At 41.5% G+C, this 13,485-nt stretch overlaps 1 protein-coding gene across 1 annotated transcript in view; it reads right to left on the bottom strand.

Moving 5' to 3' along the window:
• Positions 1-1,116: 1,116 nt before the first annotated feature.
• The window catches only part of LOC123084593 (disease resistance protein RGA5-like), a 28,680-nt gene continuing 16,311 nt past the window's right edge, over positions 1,117-13,485 (bottom strand). Inside the window, exons 4-7 of the mRNA XM_044506110.1 lie at positions 5,181-5,542; positions 2,601-4,523; positions 1,362-1,440; positions 1,117-1,257 (exon numbers count right to left, since the gene is read on the bottom strand). Of these exons, the coding sequence (XP_044362045.1) occupies positions 1,117-1,257; positions 1,362-1,440; positions 2,601-4,523; positions 5,181-5,542 (2,505 nt within the window). The remainder of the gene's footprint in view (positions 1,258-1,361; positions 1,441-2,600; positions 4,524-5,180; positions 5,543-13,485) is intronic.

Raw genomic sequence — 13,485 nt, 5'->3', positions numbered from 1 at the left:
ATATAAGCTGCAGGAAGATTCTGAAACCTTCAGTGAATGCACAACTAGCGGATTCATCAGGGACATTGACACTGTAATTGATAACTACAGTCTTATTATGTTTGTGTATGCACCAGCGAAGGTAAGCATCAAACTTAAACACTGGATACAGTACATGCTTACTGTCCGATCCCTAACCTCTTGGCAAGTAGGCTAATTAATACTGTGCACTCCAACTGTTCTGCAGGCAAGTGCGATAATATTCAGTCTTAACTATTGTCCTTCACATCGAAAAGGGACTTGGATTTCTGCATCAAGGTGGTGTTACCCAATCTGTTGCCTCATGGTAAGTTATACAACAATGTGCATCATTGTTGATGCGTCTGCTTTTAATGTTATCAAAATTAAAAGGAGGGAGATTGTCCACAACAACTCTGCTGAAGGGCTATCTATGCTTACAATCCATCAACAGTTTCTACATTAGCCAGTCCTCTGTTCCGTACTTCCACTAGACCATCTCCCAATTGTTAAATATTTGACACAAAATGGCAAATACTACACAATCATAATATAAATAGTTGTATTCATAACCTACTGGAAAGAAAAGGTGTTCAGATATCAAATCCCAGATACCTAGAGAGTAGACTAGGCAAATAAAATCCCAGAAGAAGATTTCATTATCTCCCAAATATTGATGCCACAAGATTCTCTGCTTACTGGCTCCTATATGTTTGCAAGTGTAATTCTAGGCAGAAAATTTGGCCTGAAGCGAAAGCAGAGTATACTTCAGAAATTCATGAATATATGGTGGCCAAGTACCAACCTAGGCACCACAAATAAACAGGGAAATCCCCATAGCATCAATTTTAATGTTGATCATATCACACTTCCTTCAACATAATATACGTAGGAAAAGAAAGAAACCGATAAACAAGGGTGACAGTAGTACTTTTGGGATTCTGGTGGCATGGCTATGAGGTGCATAGTCAACCCTGGTCTCTGCTAGTACTAATGAAATAGATTTGCCTAACTTGATATAAAGCAGAAGACAAAGATGTGCCCCTAAAATAGCAGAAGGTAACCAGCATCTACTCGGAATCTAACCTCACATAGCCTTCAGATTGTTTTGTTTCAATATCAGGCTTTAGCGTTGCTTCTGGCAGCAATCCAAATAGGAAGATCTGCACCTGGTAATTGATCTGGCATAAGCCTGTCCCAAGAGTAGTTTTCTATCAACAACAGTGAATTTTCTGCATAAGTTTGCTCTTTCAGCCAGATCTTCAGTTTATCAATCCAGATATGAAATCATGAATCAAACTACAGACAGAAGGTATTGACTCCTCACCTTTACATCAAAATTTTGATACATAAACAAGCCATACCTGATACTTCTTTTGCCCGTTAGGTGTCCTGGACACCATGTACGAGATGGGTATGGATGGCAACCAGGATATAGCTGCACTGTCAGAGAAAAATAACACTAAATGGAAATGGAACTCTAAGAGGCAAAAGGGAAATGCCAAAAACCCACTGTCTACTCTAGTTCGTGAAATGCTACAGATAATGATATAAAAAGATAGAATGGTCACACAATTTCATAAAAAAGCAGAGTTTGGCCCCTCCTCCTTTCTCCGGGCTTGAGACCGGCTATGCAACATGAAGCGTACCATCATGTTAGCATAGGCGGAGTTACACCCCCACTCCACGCACACCCATATACACATCGGACCCCACTAAACCAACAACCAAAACCCAAAGAACAAGACACACAAACACGCATAAGCCTGATCTCCAAAACCAAGATCCAAGATACAAACCCAAACGACACACACCAAATAAATGGCAAGGAAACCCCAAGACCCTCTTTTAGAATTCTTTTTCTGAGTGAACAACTAAGCAACAGACTACTTGACCCTCGAAACCAACTTTTTTTGTGTGATTTTTTTTCCATCACTATGAAAGGCAGATAAACAATTTTTTTTGGTGATTTTCATTTCCTTTGGCTACAAAAGTCACAAAAAGCAAACAAGCACTTTTTTTGTAATTTTTCCATCTGCTAACAAAAGAAAACATAGCAAACAAACAAGCATTTTTTTTTGTAATTTTTTGCATTTGCTAAAAAAAACATAGCAAAATAAAAACAAGTGGATAATTTTTTTTTGTTTTTTTGTTTGCTTCAAAAGACAATAAAGAGAGCAAACAAGCGGCAGCCTCCCAATATCTTTTCTTTCTCACGGTGATTTGTTAACGCTGCCAGCCTACATATATAGAGTAGTAACTCTCAGATAATGTGTGTGGAGTATCAATGGTTACTATCTGAAATGATGAGAAAGATACATGTACATGTGTGCAAATTGGTAATTGATTTTTTTTAAGTTGATCGGCAATTCCTGTTATTTAATCTAGTCTAGAAAGAAAAAGAAAAAGACAAGGTGCAGATGAATACTTAGATAGGGAGCGTACATACCTTGATTCCCACCGGTGGAGATACACGGCTAGCTTTGCTCAATCATCTGTTTTATATAGATCCGGGAAAAAAAGGAAAAGGAGATCCGTGAGATACACTGCTAGCTGCCCGTGGAGATCAACACTAAGGAATAAATAAATATACACTTAGTTACCTCTGACTCCAATTACTTAAATCTAGTGATAAGACACGATGGATGGGACGGTTGGGAAGCATATCAATTGCCCGCTTCACCATTTCCTCAGCCTTCTTCCCATCCGCAGGAGGGGCATATAAAATGACCATGACTTCCTTAAGCAAAGGGAGGTTCCATAGGCTACCAAAGTCAAAGTCAAAGCTAATGCCATCATCATTGGACTGTGCTACAACGCTGAACTCAAGAGATTCAAGGGCCGGCATATCTCCCTCTTGAAACGAGCCAAGTGTTGCTTGTGTCTTGAAGACCCTCAGCTTGGGGAAGGCACCTGCACCGCCCATGGTGTCATGGTGGAGAGCTGACTCCATGTACAACTGGAGGGAAACAAGCTCCAGGAAACTGCCAAAGATCTTCAGGTCTAGACTGTATACATGCAGTTTTAAATGGGACAGGTTCGGAAGAAGCAAGGGATTAATCCTTGCCAGTAGCCCAGGTTCTTGGTAGCACATGTATAGAACACAGAGTTGTGGAGAGAGGGCATTCCGTTCCCAGGGGTTCTCTTCGTGAGTAGAATCTCTCCTCCCAGAAACATAACCAATGTATATGACTCGGATCTTGCTGAGTTTGGCTACAGACGAGGCCCAACTATTCATTGCACTATCATCAACTAGATCTAAACCTATAGAAATGCGCAGCTTCCTCAACTCTGTTAACTTGCCCAACTCTGTCACAAAGTTCGAGTCCCGATCAACTTCCCTTAGGCATAACTCTTCCAGAGATGTCAAATTTCCGATCCAGTATGGCACTTTAATTTTTGTTTCGCAGATATTCAAGCACTTGAGTTGAGTCAGTCGACCAATACTTTGTGGAAGTTCAGTTATGCTATTTTTACCCAGGTCCAATACCAGCAAGAACTTTAGATGCCCATGCTCACAGATACCCATGCTCGATAGTTTGAGATGCCTCAAGTGTACTAACTTTCCAAGATGCTCAAGACGATTAGGATTGTGCGAATCAGAGGGGCCTTCCAAAGCTAGGACACGCAAAACTTTAAAGCATGAAAGTGATGGCAACATCTCAGCATAGCATATGGCACTAAATGACCTTGCTTGTAATGTTGCCATGCTAGCCAAAGGTTGGACTATATGTTGAATAGCTAGCCTACGAGCATTGCAATGTGAAGTTGCATATTGCTCGTTACTATCCAATAAAGTAACAAACTTTTCTTCCTTTGACAATAGGCATATCATATCCAACACCATGTTATGGATGTGACATCCAGTTATGGTGCCAGCATACATTTCCATGCCAAAATACAGGGACTTCTCTACCGGCATTATCATGCTTTTGTGTACCAACTCATTGAAGTACCTCTCGCCAATCTCGAATAGTCCTACCCCTGGTTCCTCATGGATAAAAGCTTCGGCGACCCACTTCCATATCAAACTATCTTTTTCAATCAGATGGTCTTCAGGATAGATGCTCAGATACACTAAGCAAGTCTTTCGGTGACAAGGTAGATCATAGTAGCTAAATAGAAGTATTTTTCTCATATTCTCCACGTCTTCATTTTCTTCTTTCCCAAAACCAATTGAAGTGTATACCTTAGACCAAAGCTCCAAAGGTTTACCAACAAGCAAATTAGCTATTGTGATTATAGCCAATGGTACACCACCACATTTATGTAAAATTTTATCATATACCTCTGCCGGTAGATGATTAGGCCGTTTTATTTCACCACAAGATAATCTTCTATGAAATAAATCCTTTGATAAATCAAGAGAAAGTGGTTGTAGCTTGTATACTTCACTGGACGTTGTGGCGACTTCGAGTATACGAGTGGTTGTGATTATCCTGCTTCCACAATTGTTACACAGCAAAGCGATCTTGACTAGTTCCCATGTTTTTTTATCCCATATGTCATCAATGACAATCAAGTACCTGTCATTGCCATCCATAGCGCAAGGGATATAACAAATTAGTGGAAATATTTTATAAGATCCCTAAGTATTCCTAATACCTTTGAAAAGAGGATGCATGCATGTTAGCCTACTTGTTGAGGAATCTAAAGTTGCATTGTTGAATCAGGAAAATGGAGGGGTCCAGCAGAGAGACATGTATGCACGAGCAGAGTTTAATTCCATTTCATCGTCCAGAATTCTAGTTTTGATTAACAACAATTCCCAATCTATATACTTTCAGTTATTAGATATATTTTTGAATTGACATCAATTATAAGAAGTTCTAGAATATATCAACACCGGCAAAAATTCGAGGGTAAGTCGCAAAGAAGGTATAAAAACTTGATACCATACATTATTATCTGCAAAAAAAGTACACCTTTTTTTGCAAAATACACAAGAGTGATGATAGGACATCCAAACCCTTCTCGTATAATATGTCTCGAACCAAATTTTGCATTCATCTCTAACTCATTTCTTCTCAGGGTAATTTTCCCCCATTTACTATTTGATGTATATGAAACTACATAACAGGGTGCGTACCTCTTGTTCTCAGAGTTCAACGATTGGGTGCCTTTTGATGCAACCCCCCTATTTACTATTTAAAGTATATGAAACTACATAATACGGTGCATACCTTTTGTTCTCGAGTAATCCTTTGAGTTTGTTGATTAGCTGCCTTTCATCCAACTCTAAGTACTTTTGCTCGTCAATTTCAAGGAGTATGTCATTGAGAACTTTCTTCACACTAGGGTTCCGTCCTACCGGAACAAAAGCACTGTAATCAAACTGCACTTTAAGCTTATCATACACTGCTTTGGCAAGAGTTGTCTTGCCAAGGCCTCCAAATCCGAAAATAGAGAGTATCTTGAGTTGCTTGGACGCATAAAAATCCCCATCACTCATCTTCTTGGTTAGCTCATTCAATGAATCATCAATACCAACGAGCTCTTTCTGGTCCTTGAACAGAGCCATTAGGCGAGGATCAACCGTGGTGCATTTTTACCCAACCCTTCAAGCAGGTTAGCTGACATGAGTATATGCATATGTATACAAGTTGGTCTTCAAAACAAATAAACCATTATTGCACTGCTTAACTACATATATACAAGTTGTTAGTTCCCCTCTTGAAGATGCCAACAGGCTGTACATATATTGTGAGCTAATGCCAATTAACAACAGAAAGTTGTGCTAGTTGAGACGTACTATCTTCAATTTAATTGCATATATATGCTAGTCAACTTCATCATCAATGCGTTCACGGCACCACTTTGAACGGGAAGCGAAGCTTCCTTGTGGTCAACCTGGCAATCGGGCGCTGCCCTCCTGTTATTCACTATGTTCAGTATATGTAATTCATGCGATCTGGAGTGGTAAGCAAGCCCTTTCAGATGCAGGGCAAATTTTAAAAGCAGAGGTTGCCATGGTTATGCATGGTGCAAGAGAAGAAAGCATATCATGAATTCCAAGCATGCATGGATTGAAGGCTATATTTGAATAGTATCTCTCTTTTTTTTATGTTTTGTTATTTTACTTTAATGTACATACATTTGAAAATCTATGTAACATACATTACTATTATTGTTTCCCTTAATAGAAAGAAGTTCAGAAGAGTGTCTTCTTTCCTGAAAATTCAGAAGAGTATGTTTCCTTCTACTTGGTGCAAAACATCACCGCTTGTTATATCTCTATGGACTATTGGTGCGAAACAGTCATGATGCATGTAAGACAAAGCTTGATCAAAATCGAGAGCAATATTTAATCTCATCGTCCAGGACAATTCAACTGCAGTTTCAGTACCCTTCAAAGATGTTGCTAAGCTTCCTCTCTCCATGTATTCATAAACAAGAAATCTTCCCTGAGTTGCTGAGTAGTAACCAAATAACTTGCAATGTTGAGATGTCGAATATGCATCAACACTTGTATTTCACGGTTAAATTGCTCATCATCTTCCATCATATGGATCTTTTTTACTGCAAACAATTCACATGTTGGTGACTGAGCTTTGTAGACCGAACCAGTCCCTCCAGTTCCAATTCAATGGGTGTTGCCGAAATTATTTGTGGCATCAACGACAAATTTCTTGTACACATCTTCCCCATCAAAGTTCCATATGGCGAGCATCTCAGTTTGTTGTACTTCATTTGCAGTTTCTGCCTTAGGTTTCTTATTTTTGCATTGCCATGTTACTAGTATAGTAACAAACACAAAAGAGACAAAAGCAGGTGCAATAGCAAAATTCTCTTGTGTGATATATCCAATAAATCTTCTGTACATAGAATTGTAAAAAAAATTCCGTAGGCATATTGCTCTCTCATACTAACTCAGCATACATATATGGTTTTGTCAATCATGGTTCTACATTTCTACTCAGCCCTTCAAGCAGATTAGATGACATGGTATATGCATATACATGTACGAGTAAGCGACCAAGACCCCCTGTTAACATTGGTCTTTAAAACAAATAAACCATTATTGCACTACTTAACTACATATATACAAGTTGTTAGTTTTCTCCCTCTTGAAGATGCCAACAGGCTGTACATATATTGTGACCTAATGCCAATTAAAAACAGAAAGTTGTGCAAGTTGAGACGTACTATCTTCAATTTAATTGCATATATATGAAGGAAATATGCCCTTGAGCCAATAATAAAGTTATTATTTATTTCCTTATTTCATGATAAATGTTTATTATTCATGCTAGAATTGTATTAACCGGAAACTTAGTACATGTGTGAATACATAGACAAAACATACTCTCCCTAGTATGCCTCTACTAAACTAGCTCGTTAATCAAAGATGGTTAAGTTTCCTAACCATAGAAATGTGTTGTCATTTGATGAACGAGATCACATCATTAGGAGAATGATGTGATGGACATGACCCACCCGTTAGCTTAGCATTATGATCGTTACAGTTTCATTGCTACTGCTTTCTTCATGACTTATACATGTTCCTCAGACTATGAGATTATGCAACTCCCGAATACCGGAGGAACACTTTGTGTGCTATCAAGCGTCACAACGTAAATGGGTGATTATAAAGATGCTCTACAGGTGTCTACAAAGGTGTTTGTTGGCTTGGCATAGATCGAGATTAGGATTTGTCACTCCGTGTTTCGGAGAGGTATCTTTGGGCCCTCTCGGTAATGCTCATCACTATAAGCCTTGCAAGCATTATGACTAATTAATGAGTTACTTGCAGGATGAAGTATTACAAAACGAGTAAAGGGACTTGCCGGTAACAATATTGAACTAGGTATGATGATACCGACGATCGAATCTCGGGCATGTAACATACCCATGACAAAGGGAACAACATATGTTGTTATGCGGTTTGACCGATAAAGATCTTCGTAGAATATGTAGGAACCAATATGAGCATCCAGGTTCCACTATTGACTCGAGATGAGTCTCAGTCATGTCTACATAATTCTCGAACCCGTAGGGTCCGCACGCTTAACGTTTGATGACGATTTATTTTATGAGTTATGTGATTTGATGACCGAAGTTTGTTTGGAATCCCGGATGAGATCACAAACATGACGAGGAGTCTTGAAGTGGTCGAGACATAAAGATTGATATATTGGACGGCTATATTCGGACACCGGAAGTGTTCCGGAGAAGTTTCGGATAAAATCGGAGTGCCGGAGGGTCTCCAGACCCCCCCCCCCCTCGGGGGGGGGGGGAACTAATGGGCCACATGGGCCTTGGTGGAGAGAGAGAGAGGGGCGGCCAAGGGCAGGCCGCGCGCCCCTCCCCCTTGGGTACGAATTGGACTAGGAGGGGGGCGGCGCCCCCTTTCCTTCTCCCTCTCCCTCTCCTTCCTTCCCCCTCTCTCCCTCTCTTGGTGGAATCCTACTAGGACTAGTAGTCCTAGTAGGACTCCCCTTGTGGGGCGCGCCCTAGGAGGGCCGGCCCGCCTCCCCCTTGCTCCTTTATATACGGGGGCAGGGGGCACCCTAGAGCACACAAGTTTCTCTCCCAATCGTGTGCGGTGCCCCCCTCCATAGTTACACACCTCGATCAATCCATCGTAGTGCTTAGGCGAAGCCCTGCGTTAGTAGCATCATCATCATTGTCGCCACGCCATCGTGCAGATGGAACTCACCCTCGTCCTCAACTGGATCAAGAGCACGAGTGACATCATCAAGTTGAACGTGTGCTGAACACGGAGGTGCCGTACGTTTGGTACTTAGATCGATTGGATCGTGAAGACGTTCGACTACATCAACCGCGTTATTGAAACGCTTCCGATTTCAGTCTACCAGAGTACGTGGACACACTCTCCCCTCTCCTTACTATGCATCACCTAGATAGATCTTGCGTGATCGTAGGAATTTTTTTGAAATTACTGCGTTCCCCAACAATATATGCTAGTCAACTTCATCATCAATGCATTCAAGGCACCACTTTGAAGGGAAAGCGAAGCTCCTTGTGGCCAACTTGGTAATCTAAAGGGCAGATTAAGATCTAAAAGGCAGATTAAGCTTTCTTGTGGTCAACCTGGCAATCTAAATGTGTTCAGGCACTGTCCTCCAGTTATTCACTATGTTCCATATATGTAATTTGCAATCTGTTGACGCTTAAAAGTGGCACAATCGTAAAAGTTTCTTTAAGCTATGTCAATATTAATTCAAACTTATGATTGGAAATTACCATGGGATGGCTTTCTTCGAGAAGATCAAGATGGATGCGAAGTTATGGCAAGTTCAGAGATGCTCATGGTGACACCAGATTAAAGAATGGCTTGAAACCCAATTAAGATGGCTTCAAATGGAAAAAGTTCCAACATGAAAGGTGTGCGTCTCGTCGAAACAGTTGATTTTGATATAAAAAACGTCTCAATCGGAGGTCGTATGCAAGAGTTAGAGCCGAAAATGTGTGGTTGCAGCAGGATGGCCACACACTCCGGGAATAATCATCCGGATTTTGGATTTCTCCGAGGAAGGCCATACACTCCGGGGATGTTAGTCCGGATTTTGGATTTTTCTGCCGCAAGTTGCAAACTGAACCGTTTTGGAAAGTTGGATTCCGGGATAGACCCAAACTAGGGTTTTGAACGTGAATTCTAACCTTTCCTTGCCCGGGAAGTCCATCCGCCTCTTATATACCTAAGGGGTGACGGCCGATTGAACAACAACACACAATCGCAAACACATCTATAGCTTTTTCATCTACGTCTTGTCCCTTCCTCGTTCTTGCTCCCTACATGAAAGGTGTGCGTCTCGTCGAAACAGTTGATTTTGATATAAAAAACGTCTCAATCGGAGGTCGTATGCAAAAGTTAGAGCCGAAAATGCGTGGTTGCAGTAGGATGGCCACACACTCCGGGAATAATCATCCGGGTTTTGGATTTCTCCGAGGATGGCCGTACACTCCGGGGATGTTAGTCCGGGTTTTGGATTTTTCTGCCGCAAGTTGCAAACTGAACCGTTTTGGAAAGTTGGATTCCGGGATAGACCCAAACTAGGGTTTTGAACGTGAATTCTAACCTTTCCTTGCCCGGAAGTCCATCCGCCTCTTATATACCTAAGGAGTGACGGCCGATTGAACAACAACACACAATCGCAAACACATCTATAGCTTTTTCATCTACGTCTTGTCCCTCCCTCGTTCTTGCTCCCTCGTTCTTCATCGTTCTTTGTGTTGGAGAGCTGTGAATCACGAGGCTCTAGGGCGGCTTGACCGACCTAGGGCAGCCCATAGTCGCCGCACTCCCCGACGGGGTCCCTCCCGGGAGTGTAGGGTTTCGGGTCCTCAAAAGCTCTCGCCGGTCGACTTGCGAATCGCGCTTCCGGTGAGACTCCTTCGACGTGAGCTGCGGTGCACCACCCCCGGCGTCGAGGGTACATGTGACGTGTTCATGTGCGAACACAATCTCGAGAGGTAAGCATGCCCTTTTAGCAGCACTGAAACAAGGTTCATCTATCATATATTTCACAAAATTCAAGCGTAGCTTCAAGTTTCAACTAATGCATGTGTCGTGAAACAGAACGACGAGGTGATGAAGTAGTACTGTGACTAATTCAAAATCTACTTGCACAACTAATTTGCACCGCGTGATTTTCTATCTTTATTTCTGAAACTCTGAATTTGGATTTGACATTTTAGGACATGATATTGTAGATGCACATGTTTGTTGCAATATTATAAGAAACAGTCCACCTTTTGCATGATCGGACCTAGAGGGCAGATTTTATACTTATGTCTATTGAACATACAGTATTATTTGTGCTTTACAAAAGTAATTTAGATGTGAAATGTAAGCAACGACAGCATCAGTGATTAGGATGCTGCACTTAGGCACAATTAAGCTCCACCACCAGTTTGAACATGATATCTGTGCATGTTAGCAAGGACAGCGTCAGTGATTAAGATGCTGCACTTAATTATATCCCATACCTCTGTCATCCAGCTCATCTCCGTTCTAGTTTAAGCGCATCTACGAGAGATGAACTGTATCAGCTCAGCCCAGCCGAGTCTAGTGAGCAGCTCGCCCTGTCGGTTGTCGAAGGGTCACCGTCTAAACCGCCCAAGACATGTTCAACCATAGTTCTTTTATTGCACATCTAAATCATGACACCTCTCCGATCTGAATTTATGCAGTGCTAAGCTTTCCTTGTTTTCCCTCGAAAAAAGAGATTCCTTGAACTCCCAGCTGTCAATTGATCGATGTACGAGTGCATATATTAACTGAGAATTTCTAAGACGGCATGCAACCAAAACCGCCGGCTCTTCACAAACGGGCTTCCCGTTTCGCAACTGAGATGTCAGGTCTTCAAAAACTATACAGCTGCTGTACAATTTTCACTGTTGGCGCTCAAGATTGGAAATTCAGAAGAGCTGCATCGGGTGTTTTGTCAGGAAAGTCACAGCTAGAAACCAGGGATCGTCTCTTGTTCTGATGATCATTTGCTGCAAGTTGCTGGCAGTAAATTTCCATGCACTCGATCTATCCAGGGAGGGCATCACCAGGGCATCACTTTGTCACACCACCTATAGGCGCAAGCATGTTTGGTCTTCTGCCGAATTATGGTTCGGCGCCCATCCCACAAGTTGCACCACTAGCTAGTGCTCAGGTTGCTCCTATGTCATTATCACAAACATCTCCATCTACTTCGCATCCAATTTTGGCCAAATTAAGAGAGGATTTGCATAAGATGTTTCAAGAAACTTTCGGAAACGAACCGAAAATAAAGAGTCGTGTATACCAAAAGCCTTATCCCGAACACTTTGATGCAGTTTCGTACCATCAAGGTTACATGGTTCCTGATTTTGTTAAATTTAGTGGAGAGGGCACGAAAACAACTTGGGAGCATGTGAGTCAGTATCTAGCACAGTTGGGTGAAGCAGGTTTCATAGAAGAGTTGAAAGTGCGTTTATTTCCCTTGTCTTTAATTGGCACCGCATTTTCATGGTTTGCTGCTTTACCACATGGCCCAGTTCTCTTATGGTCGCAGTTGGAGCAAAAGTTTCATGATTACTTTTATAGCGGCGATAATGAGCTGAAGTTGTCACATCTTACATCGGTCACCGATTATGTCAAGAGATTTAGAGATATAAAAAAACGATGTTATAGCTTAGTGATAACTGAGAGAGACTTGGCGGATCTTGTTCTTAATGGTTTGAAAACTCACATTAAAGAGAGGCTAGAAAGTTATGAGCTTTTGAGCATTAATCAAGTCTTACAAGAAACTTTGGCCCAAGAGAGTCGAAGTAAAGAGGTCCATAGGTCAACAACCGATTGTCCTAGAATGCATATGATTGAACACAATGATGATAATTCGGACGATGAGGTTGACGTCTATACTACTGAATTTGTTTGTTCCTCAAAGGTCAAACCCTATATGTGCAATGCTCTTAAGCCGATTTGCAAGAATCGTGATGAGGAGATGAGGTTTACTTTTGATATATCAAAGTGTGATAAAATATTTGATGCTCTCTTGCAAGACAAGATGATTAGAATATCACACACCATATCGCCGTTTGAGGAGCTAAAACGGCGTGCTTATTGCAAGTACCATAATTCATTTTCTCATACTACTAACGATTGCAATGTTTTTCGACGACAGATACAATCGGCCATTAATGACGGACGATTGAATTTTGCTGAGATGCAAGTTGATAAACAGCCTTTCCAACACCATGGACTTGGAAGGGAAGAAAATGTTAATTCGGCCTAACATAGCCGAATCCGCTAATAAAGATAATGTTGTTGGTGGTGAACTGGGGAATGGCAAGGAGGGCGACAAGGTCTTGGGAAGAAAGATTGTGCTTGAGAAGCAACCTGATGGCAAGCAAGTGTTGAAGATCACTATAAAAAATGCTACACTCGTGGGGCAACCACAAGTGCAAGAGGATACTCATGTTAAATTGATCAAGCCCAAGAATTCAGAAGTTGGCAAGTGGAAAAAAGAATGAAACTAAGCACAAGAAAATCAAGCCAACTTTTGATACGTTGTAATCCAAATATGCAAGTCAAGCGGACGGTTCTAGCTCTAATCGGCCATCACATTCAAAGCGTTCTAGATCGCCTCCAGAGCAAGAGTTTCGACGCTATGCAAGGCCGTATGGGTCATGGGCACCGACACCATGGATGTCACAACCCCCCTATGCGCCATATTACATGGGAGACTTCAATGGAGGATGGGGGCAACCCCCAATGACTCTTTATGATTTTTGTATGGGGTGGGCAGTACCTAGAAGGCCTGCTCACGAGAGGCTTTATTATCCCACACAAGGCCGTTTGAGATATGGCACTAATCGACCAACAAAAATTTCTCTAAGCAAGGCCAATAAAAAAGTGTGGCGTATTAAGTCACCTAATGAGGAAATTTCAGAATGCGGCAAGCAAAAGGAGATCAAAGAGCTGATTGTTGGTAATCCGGCTAATTCTAATGGTGATATTCTTATTGTTTGGCAGGATTCCATGGCTAA

This window comes from Triticum aestivum, chromosome 4A (assembly GCF_018294505.1).
Source record: "Triticum aestivum cultivar Chinese Spring chromosome 4A, IWGSC CS RefSeq v2.1, whole genome shotgun sequence".
NCBI classification, from domain to species: Eukaryota; Viridiplantae; Streptophyta; class Magnoliopsida; order Poales; family Poaceae; genus Triticum; species Triticum aestivum.
The sequence above is the reverse complement of the archived record's forward strand: the minus strand, read 5'-3'. Positions and strand labels throughout refer to the sequence as shown.